Below are 25,322 nucleotides of genomic sequence, written 5' to 3' on the forward strand. Positions count from 1 at the left end.
GGTTCTGGCTGCGCTGGCAGTTTGCCAGGTTGAGGTTGGCTGGAAGTGACGATATGACTCAGTTGCTCCAACAATTTGCTTTGGGTGGCCATTTGAGTTGCCATTGATTGCATTTGCTCCCACATCATCTAGTTCATCTTCCCTTGCTCGTGTGTGAAGTTCGTCGCATAGGGAGGCACATATGGTCTGGAAGGGCCAGCTTGAGGTGCTCGGTTGTTCTGATTGGGGAAGGAGGCGTTCTGGTAGAAGTTTCTGTTGTTGCCTCCTCCAGAAGAATTGTTCCAGTTGCTGCCGGATGATGGATTGATGAAGGAGTTATTGTTGTTGGTGGGGTTGGTGAAAGGGGGCCTGGGAGCATTGTTGAAAGGCGCAGGGTTGTTTTGATTCCTATTCCAATTCTGTTGTTCCATTGGATCCTTGGAGTAGGATCGGTTGAAGGGAGGTTTTGGGAAAAAGGAAGGTTCATTGTTGATGGAATTGACCTGCTCGCTCTCCTCATCAGCTTGCACCAATGGACATTGCTCGTAAGCATGTCTCTCATCACCACACATGACGCATGCTTGGGGTTGCTGTTCAACTGCTTTGACGCTGAGCTTGTCCATCGCTCTCTGCATGGCGTCCATCTTAGCGGTGAGAGCCGTGATGTGATCCACCTCGTACTTGCCACCTCCTTGGCTACCTCCTTGGCCTCCTCGTCGTCGTGAGTTGTCACGGCCGGACCATTGCTGGTTCTGCGCCATGCTGTCTATCAAGTTCATAGCCTTTAAAGGCTCCCTTGACATCAGCGCGCCTCCAGCAACAGCGTCGACGTAAGCACGAGTGCTTTCGTTCAAGCCGTCATAAAACGTTTGGATCAAGAGCCAGTCCGGTATACCGTGGTGTGGACAAGAGTATTGCAATTCTCTAAACCTTTCCCATGCCTCATTCAGGGGTTCATCAAAAATTTGACTAAAGCTGGTCAGGTCATGTCTTACCTTGGCAGTTCGTTTATGAGGGAAAAATCTGGTCAGAAACAATTTGGACAATTCCCTCCAAGTCAAAACTGAGTCCCTAGGTAAAGATCCTAACCATTTCTTTGCTTTGTCCCTAAGAGTGAAAGGAAATAGAGCAAGCTTGGTGTAATCAGCATTCTCACCGTTGGTTTTGATGGTCGTGATGCACTCGAGAAATGTTTGGAGATGAGAGTGCGGGTCTTCGTGGTCGAGTCCATGAAAGGTGTTCTGCTGCACCATGTTGACAACTCCGGATTGAAGTTGGGTTGTTGTCCTGGAATGCGCGGCAGCCGGATTGCACCTCTCACATCTCCAGCCCTTGGTACATTGAACTCTCGCAAGGTCCTTGGCATGAAGACATCCATGTCGTCGTCAGACTGGTCAGTCAAGTCTTCTTGCTCTCTATTTCTTTCTGCATCCCTGTCCTCCCTGCTCGGATGTTCTGACATTGTCTCTGTGATGCGAGTCGCTTCGGTTGTGATGCGAGTCGCTTCGGTTGTGATGCGAGTCGCGTCAACCTCTGTGCGGGTCGCTTCAGTCGATGTCTGAGCAGGGACTGTGTCTTCTGGAGGTGTTTCGTCGAAGAGTGGTCCTCTGCTCCTCAGTTGGTAAGTCAGCTTGTATTTACCTGCAGTAGGGGGGATGAAAGCCAGTTTTTTTTTTTTTAGTGATAAAGAAGTAAAGCAAAAGAAAAGATACAAACTAAAATCTAGATTAACTAAGAAAAGTGTAAATCTAGAAAGGAATTGATAGCCGTCCCCGGCAACGGCGCCAAAACTTGTTCGCTTCTCAGAGTGTGCTTACAAAGTTCCAAATACAACTAATTGTACTTGTTTTAAACCTTGAATCCACTCACGTCTAGGATTGCAAGTGTACAATCCTATCCGTGTAGTAAAATAAGGTATCGATCCTCAGGGACGGTTAAACTCAATTCTAGACTTTCACAAATCCAAGTTAGGTACTAGAAGTTTGAAGAATTGGGTTTGATTTGTTTCAATTTCTAAATTTCAAAAGACAATTCAATTAAAGGTAAATGAAAGCGATTAAAAGATTTGGTTTTGAATCAATTATAAAATGTGTTCTTAGGGTTTCAGACTTCATCTCCAAACTTTTCCTTCTCTGGACCTATCATACAACTCGCATCATCTCTGATGCGACCTGTGTGATGCGACTCGCATCATCTCTGATGCGGGTCGCATGGCCCTCGAGCAGAGCTGACATGAGTTCGTATCTAAGTTGATTTCTTGTGCGAGGCTTCGACCTGTGGCTCTCGCCTACTGGTATCTAACCTAGATTGATTGTCTGGTTAACTAGAAGTATCTATAACCTCTCGATAATAGAAATTTCACCTCTCGGTTACTATTGATCTTAGATCTACTTCAAGTGCTCAATTACAATTGCAAGATACATCAAGGCCTAATTACTAGAAGAGATGCTATAGACATCTAACAGTAGACAATCAAGAATCAATCAAGAAATCACAATCAAGCAAACAATGAATACTCAAACAACAATCACACAAGTTCAACATTAGATCAAAACATCATTCAACTCAAAGAAAAGGTTTGGAGATTACATCTTAACCCTAAGAAACAGGGATTTACTCAAGCATAACAAAAGTAAACATGAAAGAGAGAGAGAATAGGCAGATCATAATGGAGCTCGAAGATCCAAGGTGGATTGGAGAGGATCTTGCAATCTTCTCTTCTTCTCCTCTTCTTTAAGCAAGCTCCAATCTCCTTCTTCTCTCTTGATCTTTGCTCTTTTTGTGTTCTGGAATGTAGAGGGGGAAAAAGCCTCCCGAATTCTGGCATAGGACCTCCTTATATAGGCAACAGAGTTGACTTTGGGCTTGTCAGATTTAATTTGAACTGGGCGGCAACAGTTGATGCGACTCGCATCAGTTGGATGCGACTCGCATCAGATGGTCTTCAGGAGAGAGCAGTGAGGGTCGCATCGCAGGTCGCTTTGGGCTTGGATGCGACTCGCACCAGGTGAATGCGAGTCGCATCAGAGCTTCCTGAAGTCTACCAATTGCCTGATTTTGCCCAATTTCGCCTGATTCCTGCAAAGTAAGAACCAAAACTTAGCAGTACCACATTCTATGGATATTCAATGTAAAAGGTACCCTTTGTTGGTTCAAAATATAGATTTTTCGTATGGAAACAAGTCGAAATGATAGGTCTAATAATGTGATAACATAGAGCACCAACTCATTTTACTCCATGGAGTAGCGTAGCTCATCCCATAATATAATATATGTATATGTATATATAATATAATATGAGTAGAACTAGGGTGTTCTTAAGCTCACCAAAGTGTTTTGTGAGCTTAACTCCAAAATTCATCAAATCGGTTTTAAATGACGAATCTGAACCGTTATAACCCGCATACCTTACGAGTGATGCGTCTACATGTGAAAATTTTAAACTTTCAAATTAATTTAGTATAAAATCAATCGGTCAAAATTAGAAGGTTAATAAATTAATTTTAGTGCATTCATTTTTGAACGGTTTTTGACCGCTTGACTTTATACTAAATTAATTCGAATGTTTTAAATTTTCACATGTTGACGCATCACTTGTAAGGTAGGCGAATTTCAACGGTTCGAATTCGCCATTTGAAATATATTTGATATGTTTTGGAGTTAAGCTCACCAAACACTTTGGTGAGCTTAAGAACACTCTAGTTCTACTCATATAATATATGTATATGTAGAGTTAGGCTGGGGTGCTATGGATAGCATAGTGGCCTCTATGCTACGGCTCAATATTCGAGTTTTCAAAATCCAAACGGTTGATCCGAACCGTTCATCTTATTCTCCATATTAATATCTGTTTGGAGACCAAATTTTATAATTTTCTGAACTTTTTTACTATTTATTAAGCCACTTTGAAAATCGCTAATCCAACGGTTTTACTGTTTTGTGCAGCCACCGTTGGATCAACAATTTTGTAAAATACTTAATAAATAGTAAAAAAATTCAGAAAAATGTAAAATTTGGTCTCCAAGCAGATATTAATATGGAGAATAAGATGAACGGTTCGGATCGACCGTTTGGATTTTGAAAACTCGAATATTGAGCCGTAGCATAGAGGCCACTATGCTATCCATAGCACCCCAGCCTAACTCGTATATGTATATATAATATATGTATATATAATATATGTATATGTATATGTATATCAAATTTGAGAAACCAAAAATTTGGTTTTTTTTATAAATTTTGAATTCGTTGGTTTGGTTAGGGCAGATGGAGAAAGGGTGAAAGCGAGAGAGGGAGACAAGAAAGCAAGAGGGAGGGAGATAGTGGCGGGGACCAGAAAAAACAGAAAGGGAGGGCTCCCGAGTTTTTAAAAAATACCCATTTTCATAAATATTTTATTAAAAATTATCATGGTTCAGCCAAAATTATAAAAATACCAAAACCGTGAATTTTTTCCATTGTCCGGAATTAAAAGTCGGAACCGTGAAAAATTTTCACGGTTGGGTTTATTTTTATAAACTCATTTTTTTATAATATATGTATAATATATACATATATACATATATTATATATACATATCTATACATGTATTATATATACATATCTATACATGTATTATATTATGAGGAGGGATCAAGTTACAATAATTTTTGAGTTACAATAAGTTACCACAACCATTTTCTACAATTTTAAAGTCCAAATCATCAATTCAAACTGTTAGATGTGATCTCTAAAATAAAATATGCTTGGAGACAAAATTTTACCTTTTTTGGAATTTTTTTACTATTTATTAAGATGGGTACAAAAACTAGTCAAATTCAGACCATTGAATTTTGTACCCATCTTAATAAATAGTAAAAAAATTCCAAAAAATGTAAAATTTGATCTGGAAGCAGATTCTATTGTGGAGATCATGTTGAATGGTTTGGATCGACGATTTAGACTTTGAAAATGTAGAAAGTAGTCGTGGTAACTTGTTGTAACTTGATCTCTCTTATATTATATATACATATACATATATTATAAAAAAAATGAGTTTATAAAAAAAACTCCAAACGACATTTATAAATAAAATACCGATCGTTGTATGCCTACCGTTGAACAAAAACTTAAACTGAATTTTTGAGGCACTAACAACATTTTTTTGAAATTATGATGCTTCAGATGCCCAAGGGTGACTTGATATTTGGATCTGTCTCGTCCCCCCCTTTCCGAAAAGTGGTCATATGCGCAAATCCGACTTTCCTAGCCAAAGTTATGGCTGTTTAAAATTTTTTCGAAAGTTGAACTTTGAAAATTCATAACTAACTATAGAAAAATCCAAATAAATTGAAATTTGTGTCAATTCTATGTATTTTTGAATGCTCTACATACCGGTGTAATCACTTTTATAGTTTTCTACATGCACTCTTGTTTTAAAGGATGTCTTACATGTCCCGGCTTTTACTAAAAATTTGTTGAGTTTATCTAAACTTCTCCTTGATAACTCAATTTTTATTGAATTTTCTTCTTCTTCTTCTTCTTCTTCTTGTGTCATTAAGGATCGAGACACATTGAAGGACCTTCTTTGAGTGAAGCTCACTAATGGACTTTATACTTTTCCTCCACAAATAAAGACATCTCCTTTAGCCTTGTATGGTGCAAGAGTCCCGGCCGATGTGTGGTATCTTAGACTTGGGCATCCCTCTTCTCATACAACTCTTAGGATTTTAAAATTGTATGCTTTACCTTGTACGAATAAAGCATTGACTATGTGCCACGATTGTTGTGTGGCAAAATCGCATAGATTTCATTTTGATTTTAGCAAATCATGTACTTCTTCACCTTTAGAACTTATCCATTCATATTTATGGGGACCTAGCCCAATTTTATCGCATAACGGTTTTCGTTATTATGTGATTTTTGTTGATGATTTTTCCCAATATACTTGGGTTTATTTCTTGCGCTCTAAAAATGAAGTTACACAAGTGTTTACTTTGTTCAAGTCACAAGTTGAGAACATCCTAAATAGCACGATCAAAATCCTAAGAACGGATGACGGGTTAGAATTCAAACCTATCTTGCGTGCTTTTCCTTTGATTGTTCATCAAACTTTGTGTCCTCATACCCCTCAACAAAATGGCGTGTCCGAGCGCAAACACCGGCACATTATCGAACTAGCCCTTGCTTCTATGGAGCATTCGGGCATTCTGAATTATTATTGGGACGATGTATTTTCGAGCGTGGTTTACCTCATCAATCGGCAACCATCCACAAACAACTCGTCTTCTCCCTTCTTCTCTCTTTTCCAAAAAGAGCCCGATTATTCTTTCTTACGGATTCTTGGTTGTTTATGCTATCCCTACACCCGACCGTATAATGATCACAAGCTCCAACCACGCTCCAAACCTTGTGTGTTTCTTGGTTATCCAATGACTCAAAAAGGATATAAATGTTTACACATTGAATCTAACCAAATTTTTGTGTCTAGGCATGTTATTTTTGATGAATTACAGTTTCCATTCAAGCACACTCCAGCTGGACCTACTTCAGAGGTTGGAAATTCATCAACAGTGCCTACTCAGCTTACCTTACTGCCCTCTGGATGCTCATTTTTCCCTCTACGCAGTTACTCGGCCACAAACAATCCCCCTCCTGCACAGCCGCCTTTCTCTCCTTCCATTCGATCTGCTGCTTCTCCATCTGACCCCTCTACCATTGTTTCGGGTGCTTCTGGTGTTGCACCGGATCCCATACTTCCTTCCCACCCGCCTCCTGCTATTTGCCCTCCCTCTAGTGCGGGTACTTCGGCTCCTGCACCGGATCCCACCGCACCTCCAAATTCAAACCTTTCAGCTGCGCACCATACACCTGTTGTGTTAACCCGAGAGCTGGTTCAGTCTCAGACTCCCTGTCTATTTCCTCTAGCTGAGCCTTGGCCTCCTCTTCAGCACTCCATGACAACCCGTACTCGTGATAGAACTCGCAAGCCGAAACAATTTCCCGATCACTTGGCTTTCATGGCCGAGACTTATGTTCATATCGAACCAAGGACCTATAACCATGCAACAAGAACATGCTGCCCTTCTTTCTAACCACACATGGGAGTTGGTTCTGCCGAATCCAGAGCAAAATATCGTTGGTTGTAAATTGGTGTTTAAAATCAAGAAACGAGCGAATGGTTCGTTAGAGAGATACAAGGCTCGTCTCGTAGCCAATGGGTTTCATCAAGAAAAAGGTGTGGACTATTTTGACACATTTAGTCCCGTCGTCTGTCCCACAACCATACAACTCCTGCTCACTTTGGCTATCACATTTGGTTGGTCCATTCAACAACTCGATGTACACAACGCATTTCTACACGGCGGCCTTCAAGAAACGGTGTACATGCAATAACCTCCCGGTTTTGAAGATCCATCTAAACCTTCTCATGTATGCCGCCTTACCAAAGCAATTTATGGTCTTAAGCAAAGTCCTCGTGCTTGGTTCAATACCCTGAGCTCGGCCCTTATCTCTCATGGCTTCAAGCCATCTATCGATGACCCCTCCCTCTTCATTTGTTCTTCTCAAGGGAAATCTCTCATTGTGCTCTAATCTGATCCCTTCAACAACAATTTCCCATAAAAGATTTGGGTCGACTTCACTTTTTCCTTGGAATTGAGGTCAATCCGACTTCACGTGGCATTCATCTTTCTCAAACCAAGTACATCCATGAGGTGCTCACTCGGGCTAATATGCACAATTCTAACCCCCTTCCCTCTCCCATGATGCCCAACACAACCCTTTCCAGTTTTGGTGGTGATCCATTTGAAGATCTCCACCTTTACCGCTCTATTGTTGGCGCGCTTCTATATGCCACTCTTACACGCCTGGATATCTCCTTTGCGGTTAACCACATGTCTCAATTCATGCAATCTCCTACAATTTATCATTGGGCAGCGGTTAAGAGGATCCTTCGCTATCTTAAAAGCACATTGACTCATGACATTTCTCTTACACCGGCTTCTTCATTGGTCCTCAATGCATGCTCCGATGCGGATTGGGCCGGTTCCATAGATGATAGGAAATCCACAACTGGGTTTTGTGTTTTTCTTGGCAACAATCTAATTTCTTGGAGTTCAAAGAAACAACCAACGGTTGCACGCTCCAGTACCGAGGCCGAATACAAATCTCTTGCTATCACTAGCTCCGAACTCACTTGGCTCCAATACATGTTGACCGAGTTGCAGATTCCTCTTGCCTCATCTCCTATCCTTTTGTGCGACAATATCGGGGCTACATTCCTTGCTTCCAATCCCATTATTCATGCACGCACAAAGCATATGGAGATCGATTATTACTTTGTGCGTGAATAAGTAGCAAACAAGTCCCTTCAAATCCAGTTTATCTCTTCCAAGGATCAAGTTGCAGATATTTTTACTAAGCCTCTTTTGCCTCCCCTCGATTTTTGTTACTCTCCTCCAAGCTCAAGGTTTCACCGGGTCTCGCTTGCAGGGGGGGGCTAATAGATACACTCTGGATGCTTCTAGTTCTAATTAAGTCAACAGACTAAGCAACAAAGAAGATAAAGGTTCTTAGCAAAGATGTTTGACTAGGTAGTTAGACAGTTGAGATACTGTTAGGTTGTTATGTCTGTTAGAACTCTAGTCAAAGAGATGTAATTGGAACTAACTCCCGAGTTATATAAAGGAGTCTCTGTAATCATTCAAGTAATCAAGAATCAATAAAAGATCTTGCATTCTAAACTCTCTCTCTTCTCTATCAGAGATTTCAGTTTTAAATAAAAATATTTTTATTAAATAGTGATGGACTTTGACCCTCTATTCTGTCCTTTTTCTCCTCCCACCTATCTCGACTCTCCTTAAAAACATTATAGCTCTTTTCCATGCTACTCCATTTTTCTCAAATTCATTTCATAACACTTTCTCAATATACTCTACCACATTTCGAAATATTATCATACAATTCTGATACTGTAAATTAATGTAGTGCACAAAAAACTATCCTACTTACAAATAAACAACTATTGCTTTTACATGATGGTGAAAATAGAAATATTGACGAAATGTAAGCAAAAAATAAAAGCAGCACAATAGTCGACCCAAATTCTATGGGAAACCACAACATGTGGACCCTACTCCAATTTTATTTTATTAATAAATAAATCATTATATTATGTATATATATAATTAATGAATTAGTTTCTGTCGTGATTCATCCGAATCTTTGTACTATATATGTATCTAAACGAATCAGTTTCCATTGTGATTCATCCATGAAGATAAAGAACAATAGAGAATTTGGATCATCTAATTGCCAATCTCATGAAATATTATAAAATTGATGTGCACGTAGAGATCTGTTTTGTAATCATATTACATCCCAATTTCACCTCCACTGATGAATGATGATGTGGAAGTGGGACAGCAGAGGAGAAAGAATTAAATGCTTTCTTTTAACAATATTTGTGACTGGTTGTTCACATCAATCTATATTCTATATCTGTAATTCAAGAAGCAACCAGTCGAGTCGAGTCGAGTGGTTGCCTCTCACCGGTGACCGGCCTACTCTTGTCAAGGAGTGCTGTCATTTCATTTCAAATCATTTTTTTACTAACTTTTCTATTTGTATTCACTGTTCAAAAATAATTAAGCTGGATGTATATATATATTTCGTTATTTTTTTACTAACTTTTCTACTTGTATTCACGGTTGAAAAATAATTAAGTTGGATGTGTGTGTATTTTGAGAACGAGACTATGATAATATATGCTTATCACAAATAGACCCATGTTCAATTTTTTTTTTAATTATATTATTCCAACTTATACAATTTTGACAATATTTGAACTCGGATAGCACAAAATCAGTAATTTTGTCATGTTATTTAAATTATAACTTTTGTATACTATTCTTATGCACTAATTTGAATAAATCATATGATTTTGACATTAATCTATTTTTTTCAATTTATTTTTATATTTATATGTAATTTTCGATATAATTTATGATAAAATACTATGTATACTCTTAAATTGATCACAATTCTCATAATACAAATTTTATATGATTGATCTCTATTTATATTTGGTCTCATAATTTGATAGTCTGATTCTGCCTCTAAAAAAATATATAACTTAATAATATCATTAAAAAAAATGAAATTCATCCTGGATTGGAAGTCTCCGTTGACTCAATTTTGGCTACGCAACTTTGGCAGCGTTCCATTTCAAAACAGTTATTGTATGTTACCAAGGCAAGAAGGTCAAGTTTGGAAATACTTGTTTAATTGATCCCTAGTTCTAATTAACATAAGTGAAGCATAAGCGAGGTATCATCCCAACTAACCCACAAACGAACGCAATACCCATCATTGTTCTTGATATAATTTTTTTTTGGTTGAAAGTCGTAGGCGATTGCATTGATCCAATGATTTACAAAGTAACTATTACATAGGTTTATTTTGTTAAAATTAAAAAACATTAAAATCTATACATTGAGCTACTTGTACAATCATCTAATTTGCTATGTCAGAAAATAAAAGATACATGAAGTCAGAGAATGCGAATTAATCTATTCGCGCTCGAATAACAAGTTGGTGGGTCTTCCGATTTTCTTCTCTGATAATGTAGACACAGCAGTAATTTCTTCGAGTTGCATATCTCGTTGACTATGCCGCATCGAACCCTTTTTTTGATGACGAAACGTTCGAATTCGACGTCACCCAGAGGAGTTTGATACCTCGCATATTTAGCCTATATTTGACTTGATTTCGTACCAAATTCACGTTCTAAATTGTCAAAATCATGTGCATTTCATTGATATATCCTTAGAATTTGGTACTGCTGAGAGTTTGTTTGTTTTCTGCAGGATTGGAGCAAAATAAACGAAGAAACGGCGTTTTTGGACTCTCTGGTACGGCCCTTACCAGGCTTGGTACGGCCCTTACCAGGTTTGGTACGGCCCTTACCAGACTTAGCCGATCCAGCCTCCCTCCCATCTTGTACGGCCTAGCCGTACCACTTTGGTACGGGCCGTACATAGATGCCGCCTGGCAGAATTCAAATCTTGGCAGAGGCTATTTAAAGCGAGGGATCTCTCCATTTTCGATATACACATTTCATTCCAGATTGAGAGCTCAGAGAGAGAGAGAAAGAGAGCAAAGGAGCAAGGAGAGAAGAAGAAGGAAGAGGAAGAGGCGAAAATCGACGGATCAACCTCTTCTCCACTCCCGATCTTCGATCTAGTTCTATCATGCCTCTCTTTATCTCTTTATTTGTATTTCTGGACAGATCTATGACCTGTGAGTAGTTGATCATTGTTTCTAGGGTTTGTAGATGGATTTTCTTGATTTGTGTTGCTTTTCTTGATTTGGATCTTGTATGAACTCTTTTGATTGTATTGATTGTGTATTTGCTTGTCTTGATTGATTTGTCTTTCTGTGATTGCATATGGTGTGCCTATAGTGGTAGATCAACCCTAACAAGGTCATGTGACCATTGCCTTCTCTCAACCAAACCAATCCCTTTAGGTAGACTTGTTCGAATTGAAGCCGAAAGGTTGAATTCTCTCCTAATTGACAGATTAGAGGATACCTTAGATCTCCAATCAATCAACTAGAGGATCTGGACCAAAACACGAGAGTTGAGGTTTAGAAACCCTAGAAGGTGAAGAATTGACTCCAAAACCTAGATCTTGAACCAACAAACGAGAGTTGAGATTTAGGAACCTTAGGTATGGTCAATTGAACCTTTCTCAAGAGTTTAATACAAGGTACCAGCAAGAAATGCATCAACTCGAACTTGTAAGCTCTGTTCTGGTAAATTAGTACGGGTCTTACAAGAGTGGTGCGGCCTACCCGTACCAAGCCCACTCGGCTTGGTCGGACCAGGTTGGTGCGGCCTAGCCGTACCAACTTGGTAAGACCCGTACCACTAGAGGCAAATCAGAGATGAAGTCTGAAACCCTTGAAACATCTTTTATCCTAAATCAAAACACAGTCTATACCTTTCCTTGCACAGTTACTATTCTATTGCATTGTTTGATTGCTTGAATTGATTCTTTAGGAAGATTAAGTACCAAAACTCCCTCTTTCTCACTTCTAGTTTTTAGTCGAAATAAGTAGATTCTAGATAAAGAAACCGTCCCTGTGGATCGATACCCGATTATACTCCTCGATAGGGTTGTGCACTTGCAACCCTAATCGGAAGGTGTAACCGCGGTTTTAAAAGGTACGCTTCCAAGCGTACCGAAACTTGCGTTGCGCTTTCACGCGAACAGAGTTCACAGCCGAGAGGCACTGAATCAAACCAGATTGAGACAGTCACCACTCGAGAGGAGGAAATAAGAGGGCACTGAATCAAACCAGATTGGGACAATCACCACTCGAGAGGAGGAAATAAGAGGGCACTGAATCAAACCGAACTAGGATAGTCACCACTCAACTGAGATGACACTGAATCAAACTGGAATTAAAAACTGACTCAACCGGACTAGGACAATCACCATTGAGAGAGGAGGAAGAAGAAGAAAGAGAGAAGAAAGGAGATAGCTCGTCGCGTTCTCGTCATCGGCAACAACCAAAATACATACCTTATTCATATATAAATATAGTAGATACTACGGGATATAATGAATTCACAAACCCTCAGTCGAACCCAAAAAGTCGAGACGAACGAAAAATACAACAAGCAGTGAAATCCTTGAACGAATCCATCTGCTCAATTGAAACGCAACAAATTGAACCAAGAAGACGAAGAGGGGTGGATGGAGGGGCGTGGTGGAGAGGTGCAGTGTAGCCGGCCGACTCTCAAACCTTCAGCTTCGTTGAACAGATCGCCTTTTTTTTTTCTTTTCTGTGGCTCGACGGAGAACCCTAGAAGAGCTTCGTAGAATATGTTCTTGATAGAAAATTATCTTGTAAAAGGACATGCGGTCCAGAAATAGTTTTTAATCTTGTGATTAAAGATAATATTTTTTATGTGAAAGATCGTGTATTTAAAATTCGGATGAAATATTATGCATAAATATTTAAAAATGTTTTTTTTAATTTTATCTTAAACAAATAATTGAGTAATTATGTACGAATTTCTATCTCAAAGATGAAGATTAAAATTTCAACTTTTTTTTCCCAAAAAAAAATACTGTCAATTCTCTATAACAATAAAATAAAATAATTTTGAGTCCTTTATAATTGTTTTGAAAGTATTTTTTAGATTGAGAGGTAATGATTGAATCATGAGTAAGACAAAAATTAATAAATAAAAAAGGTACCCTGTTATGTTAAACAGTGACGGAACCACATACATTTAAATATTAAGTATTGAATAATTGTCTACTTTTGAATTTAATATTGAAAATTAAGCCTATATTTAAATGTATGTGGTTTTTGCCTACTTTACATTTTAATTTTGTTCAGTCAAGTCCTTTAACATAGAATTTAATCAAAAGAAACACAGTTTAGTTCCAATCTCTATTTAATTTCCTGATGCAGATACTTGACTGTTTAAAACAGGGAAGGGTATGCCTGACGCAATCCCAACCATTGATCCTTCCTTGCTTCGCCAGTTTGTCAGTCATATCAATTCTGACTTCTTTGAACATGAACATAAATAAAAGATTAATGTTAAATAATCACGGGAACAGATATTCATGCAATCTCAGCCAGTGAAACTGTGAAACCATGAGCTCTCCTGTACTGTAAGTGTAAGGAGGCATGGATTGATGGATACCAAATTCCCAGGCATCTGCTGTCACTTTTGAGAAATACAATGAAAGAGCCGATCGTCGGTGACACTGGAGAGCGACGATAAACTATACAGGCATACAGCGTTGCCTACTGCATTGGTAAAGACTAAAACACATCACTACCGGCCATTTTTATTAAAACCCTAATTTTTTTTTATTTTTATTTTTTTTTACAAAAATGCTCTCAGATTCAGATTTTTTTTCAAAGCTGCCCCAACCGCCCTTCCTATGGACCGTCCGGAGTAGGAGTAGTCCACTAGGAACTTGACTGCCTCTCTGCTGGGCAGTTCTCTATTTTTTATTTTTTTAGAGAGATCTTAATATTTTCATTTAAATAATTTTAGTTTTTTTTGTTTAGGGTGCATGTTAAAAAATAAGACATTTGATATATTTATGAGTGATGTCGTAACTCTTTATAACTTTGATTTGATTTATCAGTTGAATATCACAAGTCTAAAGATAACACTAATTAAGGACTTGACCTTGAATCTTAATAATTTATTGAGGAGGGTTCCAATGCCTCATTTTTTTTTCATACCTCATCATACCTCATATTTTTTATTTTCGTTTTCAAAGTCCAAATTGTCAATCCGAACCGTTCAACAAAATATTTATACTAAAATATGAAATTTTATATTTTTTGAAATTTTTTTGCTATTTTTTAAGATAGGTAGAAAATCACTGTTTTTGAACCGTTCAAAAAACAGTGATTTTCTACCTATCTTAAAAAATAGCAAAAAAATTTCAAAAAATATAAAATTTCATCCCTAACAATATTTTAGTATGGATATCATGTTGAACAATTCGGATCGACAATTTAGACTTTGAATATGAAGAAAATGAAGAAAATGAAGATATAAAATATGAGGTATAATGAGGCATTGGAACTCTTCTCTAATTTATTTTATTCAAATATACATAAGGAAATATGGTTAGATTGCTTCAATGATGTCAACTTTTTTTTTTTTAGAGAATAATTGAATTATTTGATTATTGTCAACATATATCATTTGCTTGAATAAGCAAACGCACACAATAAATAGTAAATGTATTTTCAAATAATTATATAGATGATTCTTGAATAATCTCTTAAGTTTTTGACTAAACAAAATACCGATCGTTGCATTTTACCGTTGATAAAAAACTTAAACTGAATTTTTGAGGCACTAAACGACGTTTTTTTGCAATTCTGATACTTCGGATGTCCCAAGATTTTTCCTGAGATGAAATTCGGATCCGCCTTATCCCCTCCTCTCCAAAAAGTGGTAATATGCGCAAATTCGACTTTCCTAACCAAAGTTATGGCTGTTTAAATTTTTTTCAAAAGTTGAACTTTAAAAATTTATAACTAATTGTAGAAAAATCCAAATAAATTGAAATTTGTATCAATTATGTGTATTATTGAATGCTCTACGTGTTGGTGTAATCAGTTTTGTAGTTTGGTCCCTGTATCAGTCTAAACTTGCTGATTTACCAGCAGATGTCAAAATTCAAAAATTAATTATTAAAATTTCGTAACGTAACAATTACAATGCAAGGAAATTTCACTATTCATTTTACGTTACAAATTCAGTTAAAATTCTTTTTAACATATATATTGTACTTATAACCACTTAGATAGTTTTGACATAAAAATAGTTGTTTTTAATATATAATTATGAAAATATGACCGTATTAATTACTATGTATTATTCAAATATTAAATAAGTGTTAACAAAATAGTGTTCTTGTAAACATTTAACTAGTTCTTTCTATCAAATATTGTTATGATTATCAAGCTACTTTGCGGGTTTTGAATTTATAATGTTTCACGTGGAAGTCATGTGTCTTTATCACTAGATTAAAGACAGATTCTTTTAACATATTAAAATTATTTTTAAGATAAATAGATACTTGTCTACAAGAATAATATTTTTGTTAGATAAATAGATACTAGTGTAATGTTATTAAGATACGGTTACTCGATCTTTTTTTACTATTATTATACATTAAAAACAACTATGTTAAAAATATATAATTAAGTGCTGCAACGTTTAACAAATTTTTTGAAAGCAAGAAAGTTCTGAATAGTGTATTCAGAAGTAAACCTGTGAAGTGGACATTATAAATGGACTGAACACATTTTCTTTATCATTTATGCCAAATTAATTGTCAATCTTTAAGGAAAAACTCTATGTTGAACATTGGAGAAAGAACTAAATTGATCCCTGCAATTTGATTGCACCTTCAAATTTTAAGAAACCAAATGAATTTTTATACTTTTTTCTCAAAATAAAAAAGTCAAGTCATCATATTGTTTTCATCGCAATATAAAAGTCCTCTCTAAAATTCAAAATGTCATTTAGATCGTTTGATGTTGATCAAATATCTCACCAAAATTACAGTAGTAGGACATCATTACTTGTACTTGACATCAATATCTCGCCAATGATGCGAATTCCAAAGGTTATATTTTGGAAGTTCAAGAACCGACTTCATTTTTCGAAGAAGTCCAAAAATTGATTTGATGCAACTTCCAGGAACCATCCTTTTCCTATTTCAAAGTTAAGAACTAATTTCTTGCTTTTTTATTTCAAAAACTCGAGAAATAATTTTGAGCAAATGAAATTTTAAAGACCAAGTTGAACCTTTTCTTTTCACAATTAAGGATAACACGTGAAATTTTCAGAAACTTTCGAAACTTTCTTTCCATATGTCTGCCTAGAAATCTAAAAGGTTAATAAAACACAACACAAAAAAATCACTTAAAATTTCTGATGCAAGTCATATCACAGAACAACAATTCTTTAATTCCTAACAACTAATAACTAAATATATTCTTAACCGACCGAAACAATTCATTCACGTCTCCACTGCTGGTTCAACAGAAGGCAGGTCCACCTTGTCAGCCGCAGCAGCCTCTTCTCCAACTGGAGCACTTACCGAATCCAATTCCGACTGACAAGCGGGGGCCACACTGCTCTCATCATTTATACCCTTCTCTTCCTTTTGCACAGTTTTTTCTTCCTCTTGGGTAGCCTCCTTTTCATCCATGTCTTGCATCTCTACATCTGGAGGATTAGGGTTTTGCTCTTCTTCTGGTTCAGCTTCGGGATCAGCATCGAGCATTTCCTCATCTGTATCACCTGCAACAGGCTGGTCCTCAGAGGTGGCCTCCACACCATTTGGTTCCAGCTTAGGCTCTGGGTTAGCAGCAAGTGGCGGTGCTGGGTCCACACGGGGTGGTACCGGCACAGGTACAGTGCTTTCTTCTGGTTGTTGTTCTGGTGAGGTGGGAATTTTAGGGTATGGTTCAGTGCATTTTGAGAGAGTGGAAGTCACTAATAAGTTCTGTTCACCATTTTAAGAAAATGTATATATTATTATTTCCATGTTTGATAAACGCAAAAAGAAATAACTAAATGTAAATAAATAAACCTTCTCTAAAGCGAGGGCAAGCTTCGAAAGATTGGAGTATGTGCTTTTTGGTGACAAAAGGATCTGTTAAATGCAGATAGACAAAACACAATCAAATAAAGAAAAAAAGAAGAAGCTGAAAGTACGTTGCACAAAAAAGGATTGAGCTCTTGAATTTTGAAAAAAATTCGGACCTCACAAAGCCTTTGGAGCGTGAATGGAGGACCTTCTTCAAAATTTAGAAGAGCTGAAAAATGGTAAAACAGGTTCTAAGAATAAGTCACATTTCTTTGAAGCAACCGGATTAACCAGATAACGGAGACTGACAAAACTTAGTACTAGGCAAAAATTCTGCAATTATATCCTTGCAAAATAAAAATAAGTAATGGCATGGATACTTGAAGTCATAACTAGTTTCCACTAAATCCTAATAACAACATCCCAAACTAACCCTCCCATCATGTTCACTTCATGTCACATGGGGAGATTGTAATTTGCCTGTTGAAGTCCAGATGCCGAGATGGTAGTATGGGCTGAATATGTTTCTCATATTTTATGTGATTACTATCGGGCATATAGGCTTGAAGTATGAACTTTCAAGTGTGTCCTAGATAAAATAACTGCAACACCCTTTTGAATTGCATAACGTAAAGCGAATGAACAAAATACCTTCATTAAGCCTAACTACCAACTCATTATATGTCTCTCCAGATAAAGAACTCTGCTGCATTTCCGGATACTCATCCAATACCTTTTATTGTTCAAAACAATTCAGAAAAAAAAGAATTAAAAAGCTGCAATTTTATCAGACCCAACCTTGCAAAAGCTGACCACATCACTTTTACCTAAGCAAAATGATCCAGTTATTTTTTCTGTAGCATTTAAAAAAAGAAGAAGTAAATCTATGGCATCAAATCTGTAAAATGTCAATTTCCAGTACAAAAGCTAGTGCTTCATAGATGAACTCAAACGCTATCATTGACTCCGTTTGGGAGCTTCCCAAAAGCTATCATTGATAGTGTTTCACAGTTGCACAGCGACAATTATGAATGAATCTTTCGAAAGGCCGACGGCCTCTAACAACTCTTCAAACTTTTTGGTTAAAATATATTTAATCTTCTCATGCTTTATGCAGTAACAGATATTGCTCACCTTCAGGTCCTGTAGAATGATCTCCAGATTTTATAGGAGCATGAAAGAATGGAGGGAAACAAAAAGAATTTGTTTCCTTGGCAATGGTCTCCAGTTTTTTTTAGGAACATGAAGGAATGGAGGGAAACAATAAAGAATGGAGGGACTGAAAAAGACTACTGAATCCTCCCACCTTACTTTCATGTCTACAAATTAGTGGAGCTCAGCATTGGATGTTGTGTTTTAGTATTATGTTTTCAGGAGACTTTCTAAACTAATTGGAGATGCTATTTTGGCTTATATTTTTGAATTATGAAACTAATATTGCAAAACTACAGAAAAATAATAACAAAACAGTACATTAAGCCCAAATTTGTTCTGTTACCGAACTTGCCGCCTAAGAAGGATAATTGAAAAATAAGAAACATCTGTTGCTGCTTAATGCATGAGAAGATGAATCCGTTGCTCTGCTTATTATGTGAAACGCGAAATATCTATTGCCGTTTAAAGCATGAGAAGAGTAGATATAATTAAAAAAAAAAAAGTTAGAAGCATTGTCAGAGGCTGTTGGCCTGATAGGTTCGTTCGTAATTGCCGCTGTGCAACTCTAAAACATTACCAATGATAGCATTTGGGAGCTTCCCAAATGCCACTGATAGCATTCGGTACCCTGCCAAATGCTGTCAATGATATAGTTTGAGCTCATATCTGAAACGCTATAAGTGATAGCGTTTGTGCTGGAAATTGATATTTTATAGATTTAATGCCACAAGTTTATTTTCTTCTTTTCAAAATCTGCAGAAAAAAAATCAGCAAAATGAGACTATTACAAGAGGCTGCAAAACCAACTTAATATAACAGACGAGACCACTACAACCATCAAACCATATGGGTAAGAGAGGGAAACAATATTTCAAAACTGCCCCTTGATAAAAAAATCTCTCTTCCTCTATATATATTTCTCACCTTATTAACCAAGGAAAACAATATTGCATGATTCAAGTGTAATAGAGCTTGACAACCAAGTAAGAGAGGGAATATTGGTGATATTTTTCTAGTTAGTAGAGGAATCTGTCACATTTTTTTCTTAATATAACAGACGAGACCACTACAACCATCAAACCCTAGGGGTAAGAGAGGGAAACAATATTTCAAAACTGCCCCTTGATAAAAAAAATCTCTCTTCCTCAATATATATTTCTCACCTTATTAACCAAGGAAAACAATATTGCAGGATTCAAGTGTAATAGAGCTTGACAACCAAGAGAGGGAATATTGGTGATATTTTTCTAGTTTAGTAGAGGAATCTGTCACATTTTGTATTTTGAAGGGTGGTCACATTTTTTTCTTTGTAAGGGTATTTGTAATATTATATGTTTTGCAGGAACTACCATGCGAAATTCTTCCAGGTTATAAATGGTATCCTCCTCAAAACCCTATAAATCAATGTGAGCATACCTCACCATACCTGCTTCAGTTGATCAGATAAAAGGTTTCTGAGAAAGAGCCAATCATGCCTGATAAGGTGACAGAAGAAATACATAAGAGTCAGATACATGACTTTTAAGTTTTAGCTCATGTATACTATTGTTTAGTAAGAGATTTGAATAGTTTCTCAGACCATTTCCATAAAAGTAGGCCAATTCAACTCATTTTAATGACTGATCTGGACTTTTGAGCGAGTGAAGGAGAAGTAGCTTTATTCTGGCTTTGTGTTTACCAAATAGCAATTTCATATTTTGGACTAAACTATTTCCACTCTCTAGCTTCTAGAATAAAAAAACCCAACTTTACATCCAACTGACTTCAATCTAGAGAAGAAAATATAATCCTACATCCGAGGCGGCCCCTTATTTGCAAAATATAATCCTACACAAGTATATAATTCAGAGAATATATTACCAAAACTTCCCAGTTGCGGCCATGACCGTGATGATGTTTCTCATTTCTTCTGGACTCACCTGAAGCTTTGGCTCTGGTTCTGGCTCTGGCTCTGCCTCCCTATAGTTAAATAATACAAAGTTCACAAGAGTAATAAGTAAATAATTTTCTTTGCTTGGTTTTGCCTCGTCATTGTTCCCTAAGCAAAAATAAAAAATACAAAAACTAACAGAGCTTTCCTAGGGCCCCAACACCTTGAATTCAACTATTACACTTAGCACAGGTATGTTTAGCACTCTTTCTCAATTTAAAAACTAATAGAATCAGGTCCTACTTCAGCTGATAGGTCAAGAAATACTGATATGTACTGTTTAAATTTTATCAGTGGAGTAAACCAATGGGGGCAGCATTGCCAAAATGTGAAAATTTTATTGGATGTTCTCCTTTTTCTGCATAGTTTTAATGAAAAAATAGTGGGCCAATTGACAGTTCTCCTTTAGACATGGTGGTATGATGGCTAGATACGACAACTGATGAGTCTGATCCACCTACATCTTAAAGGCTTAAAAATACACATCAGTGCACAGTGCTTACTCATGATTTGAATTTTGTGGGCCCATATCGTCAGTTGGCTGATTCACATTACATGAAATGAGCTCAGTTGGTTCCGAATTTGTCACCTCTACTTCTGTCTCCATTTGTTTCCGTCAGCTGATATGCAATTCTTCAATTATTCATTTGGTAGGAAATATGGGGAAATAATTTGTTAGAAAGAGATTTTTGCTCGGAATAATCAACACCTTCAATCCAAATTGGCAAATTCAAATAGGATTGGGTATGGAATGTGGGAAAATAGAAGTCAATTTCTGCCTGTTTATTACAAAATTCCACACTACATACTATCTTGAGATTTTGACCAATACAGAAAGACATAATTACTCAAAATTACCAAAAGGGTCAATTGTTCTAAACTTACTAGAGTTATCAAATAATTAGACACCTAAATACACAATAAACAAAAAGGCCAGTTGAAGCTCAATCCCTCAATTTAAATTAAATCACTGAATCTGAAATTGTCACCTTAGACTCCAAGAAATAGAGCTTTCAGAGCTAAATTCCAATCAGGTACCCACAGTTGCAAATTTCATGGAGGTATTTAAATCAAATCCTTAAACAGATTTACACAAACAAGACGCGAGAGCAATAAAAGTACTACGTGCGTGAAAAGTAATTACTTCTTTTCAGAAATTTACGCTACAAATAGATGCTTAATTCGATTTAAAAAAATACAGTACTTATATTATTGCCGATCATTGTGAACATTTTCAAAAGGAGAAAAACAAAAATGAAATATTACCAGGGTTTATGGGGACGTAGATAATAGAGAATACACCGGAACAGAGCAGAGAGGTGAGGTAAGATTCGGAACTGGAGAGGAGCTCAAGAACACCAGCGACAAAGGAAAGGCAACTCAGAAAAGAGAGGAAGTTTGGAGAGGATTGTTTTAAAAGATATGAAGTACTGTACCTATTCTTGAACCAAAGGTGCATGTGACCGGCCGGCGGCCGCGTGAGGATCGGATTTTACAAGATCTGCGAAAATCCCAATTAAAATTTGGTGGAATTTCATGTATACCCCTCAGAACCTCAAAATTTGGGAACTTTCATGTGTACCCCTCAGAAACTTGAAATTACGTATTTTCCTTCTAAAATTTGTAATATCAGACATATCCTTCTAAATTTCAAAAACCCACAAATTTATACAATTTATTGATATTAAAAATAATTTTAAGTTTATAAAATACCCAATTTACCCTTGATTAAAAAAATGCAATATGCTTAAGAGAAATATTTATTCTTCTAATTAGTCAGTTTTGGAAGCAAATTGTTTATTTTCTTAACACAAGCATATGCCTAAATTGTCACCGTATATACGTCATAAGCATATGAAAGAATCAATTTTCCTTGAGAATTGATCAGTTAGAACTTAGAAGACTTTACATTTTTTTTTTTACACACTACATATTTTAATTTTTTAATAAAGGACAAAATGGATACTTTATAAATTTAAAATGAGTTTTAATAGAAAAATCAATAAATTAGGTAAATTTGTGAGATTTTGAAATTTAAAATGGTAAATATGATATTATGAACTTTACGGGAGGAAATAGGTAATTTCAATATTTGAGGGGGGGGGGGGGGGGGGGGGTATAATGAAATAGAATTTGGGGATACACACGTGATCCATATTCATTATTGCGAATTTTAAATTGAATTCGGATTGTATTAAATATTTTAGTTAAAAATCTAAGAAAGTAAAATATGTGCAACACCAATAAATTAATAATATAAATATAAAGTTTAAGAAGATTTTATAGAATGAATAAGGCTAGAAAACTACCAGTAGCTAATTGCTATATCTGCTATCTCATTTTGAAGCGTTGAATTTGCTTTGAAATTCGCACTAGTGATGAGCCCTTAAAAAATTAACGGAGACGGAATACACATCTCATCTCTCTCTGTTAATGACTTTATTCATCTACCGATCCCTTCTCCCTCATGTCACCCTTTCTCTCCCTATGCATAACCCGCTGAAACCCTATCTCTCTCATTCGGTATCGTGTCAGGCTTGGCTCACTCCGATGACCATCTCTTCTCCGCCTTATTCAAGAATTAAAAAGTACCATGCATGTAAGTCTCTTTCCCTCTCCCTCTCGCTGTGTTGAAATATACTAAATTGAAATGAAGAATTTTTAGTTGAAAATACCAATAAAATTTATGATATGCCCTTTGTAATATTCAATTTGGATTTTGAAATTTAAGTTTTTTTTTTAAGCGTCTAATTGTCCACAGCCTTTGGTCCACCATTTGTCCACAGCTTTGACTTACGCGAATACTGTAAAATTACTTCTACATGCTGTATAATTATACAATATATCACATAAAATATATCAGTTAATCACAAAACATCCAGCAACTATTTGAAGTGGTCTCATGATAGTTAGAAAAATATTGCAACTTGCACAACAGGACAAAATAAATGTACTTTCAAATTGTACTTTCGAAAATTACAGTTATAGGAAGTTATTGGCAGTTAGAGTTAGTTATTGGCAGTTAGAGTTAATTATTAGCTTCCGCACTGGGTTGAATCTTGTATACTGTAAAATTGAATATTGTATACAGTAAAATTTTCAATTGAATCTTGTATACTGTAAAATTGAATCAGTAGAACTGTAAAATTAAATATTGTATACAGTAGAATTTTCAATTGAATCTTATATACTGTAAAATTGAATCTTGTATACAGTAGAATTTTCAATTGAATCTTGTATATTGTAAAATATATACTGTAAAATTTTCAAATAATACTGTAAATCTTTAATTGAATCTTATATACTGTAAAATTTTCACATAATACTGTAAATTTTCAATTGATTCTTGTATACTGTAAAATTTTTAAAACTAAACCATAAAATAATACCATCTATACTGTAAGATAAAATGTAACAAATGCTACATTTCAGTTTAAACTATAACTACAAAGAATCATGTATACTGTAAAATTTCAAAATATAAACCATAAAATAATACCATGTATACTCTAAAATTGGTAAATCTATACATACATCCATCATCACACAAAAAATTTGTTCACAAGAACAACACGTTCTTTTGAGATGTCATCCTGCATAATAATAAAATAAATGTTCGCTTACAAAAGTAGGCTACAAAGTCTCAGGTATAGCAAGCTATACCAGTTTAAACCTTGAATCTACTCTCGTCTAGGGTTGCAAGTGCACAACCCTATCCGTATAGTATATTAAGGTATCGATCCTCAGGGACGGTTTAATTCGATTCTAAATCACCACTTATCCAAGCTAGGTACTAGAAGTGCGAAGAGTTGGATTTGATTTGTTTCAATTTCCTAATTTCAAATGAAGATTCAATTAACAGTAATGAAAGCAGTTAAAGGTTTTAGTTTTGAATCAAAGATAAAAGGCGTTCCTAGGGTTTCAGGTTTCATCCCAAACTTTGTCTTCTCTGGACCTATCATGCGACTCGCATCATCTCTGATGCGACCCGTATGATGCGACTCGCATCATCTATGATGCGGGTCGCATGGCCCTCGAGCAGAGCTGACATGTGTTCGTATCTAAGTTGATTTCTTGTGCGAGGCTTCAACCTGTGGCTCTCGCCTACTGGTATCTAACCTAAATTGATTGTCTGGTTAACTAGAGGTATCTACAACCTTTCGATAATAGAAATTTCACCTCTCGGCTACTATTGATCTTAGATCTACCTCAAATGCTCAATCACAATTACAAGATACATCAAGGCCAAATTACTAGAAGAGATGCTATAGACATCTAACAGTAGACAATCAAGAATCAATCAAGAAATCACAATCAAGCAAACAATGAATACTCAAACAACAATCACACAAGTTCAAACTTAGATCAAAACATCATTCAACTCAAAGACAAGGTTTAGAGACTACATCCTAACCCTAAGAACTAGAGATCTACTCAAGCATAGCAAAAGAAAGCATAAAAGAGAGAGAGAATAGGCAGATCATGATGAAGCTCAAAGATCCAAGGTGGATTGGAGAGGATCTTGCAATCTTCTCTTCTTCTCCAAGCGATCTCCAATCTCTCTCTTCTCTCTTGATCTTTTCTCTCTCCTTGAGGCTTTGAATCTTTAAATTTCGGAACTCCCTCTCTGGTAGCAGGGGTGGCCTATTTATAGGCTTTTTAAAACGAGTGCTTCAATTCTGGGCCTTTGCTGTCTGCTCTGGAAACTCGCGATGCGACCTGCATCAGGTCTGATGCAACCTGCATCAGGTCTGATGCAACCTGCATCGACTCTGATGAGGGTCGCATCGGCTCTGATGAGGGTCGCATCGGCTCCGATGAGGGTCGCATCGGCTCTGATGAGGGTCGCATCGGCTCCGATGAGGGTCGCATCGGCTCCGATGAGGGTCGCATCGGATGTGATGAGGGTCGCATCAGATGTCTCAGATTTCAGTAACTTCCCTGATTTTGCCCGTTTTCGCCTGATTCCTGCAAAGTAAGAACCAAAACATAGCAGTACCACATTCTATGGATATTCAATGTAAAAGGCACCATTTGTTGGTTCAAAACATATATTTTTGTATGGAAACAAGTCGAAATAATAGGTCTAATAAAGTGATATCAATAAACAATGAAACAAA

At 36.4% G+C, this 25,322-nt stretch overlaps 1 protein-coding gene across 2 annotated transcripts; it reads right to left on the reverse strand.

The window, feature by feature from the left end:
- Window positions 1-16,310: 16,310 nt before the first annotated feature.
- On the reverse strand, window positions 16,311-21,654 carry LOC144560707 (serine/threonine-protein phosphatase 4 regulatory subunit-like protein). 2 transcript variants are annotated; one of them, XM_078309956.1, is made up of 9 exons: window positions 21,639-21,654; window positions 21,469-21,539; window positions 20,706-20,822; window positions 20,133-20,231; window positions 19,699-19,747; window positions 17,769-17,850; window positions 17,294-17,346; window positions 17,121-17,183; window positions 16,311-17,033 (listed from the first exon to the last, which is right to left on the reverse strand). In XM_078309956.1, the coding sequence occupies exons 3-9, from the start codon at window positions 20,807-20,809 to the stop codon at window positions 16,545-16,547; spliced, it is 939 nt and encodes a 312-aa protein (XP_078166082.1). In that variant the 5' UTR covers window positions 20,810-20,822; window positions 21,469-21,539; window positions 21,639-21,654; the 3' UTR covers window positions 16,311-16,544. The 2 variants fall into 2 exon arrangements, with proteins under 2 accessions (XP_078166082.1, XP_078166083.1); XM_078309957.1 differs by lacking the exon at window positions 21,639-21,654 and having other exon boundaries at window positions 20,706-20,835; window positions 21,469-21,622.
- Between the last annotated feature and the right edge of the window lie 3,668 nt (window positions 21,655-25,322).

The sequence above is a fragment of the Carex rostrata genome, chromosome 10, assembly GCF_964058835.1.
Source record: "Carex rostrata chromosome 10, lpCarRost1.2, whole genome shotgun sequence".
In the NCBI taxonomy this organism is placed as follows: domain Eukaryota; kingdom Viridiplantae; phylum Streptophyta; class Magnoliopsida; order Poales; family Cyperaceae; genus Carex; species Carex rostrata.

Bases quoted from the DNA above. Each gene is read 5' to 3' on its own strand.
- LOC144560707 (XM_078309956.1), bottom strand. From the start codon at position 20,809: ATGGAGACAGAAGTAGAGGTGACAAATTCGGAACCAACTGAGCTCATT. The intron at 20,232-20,705 runs GTAAGCACTGTG...ATTTAACTATAG, and splicing joins CCACAAAATTCAAATCATGA to GGAGGCAGAGCCAGAGCCAG. The intron at 17,347-17,768 runs GTATTTTGTTCA...ACCATTTTTCAG, and splicing joins GGTAGTTAGGCTTAATGAAG to CTCTTCTAAATTTTGAAGAA.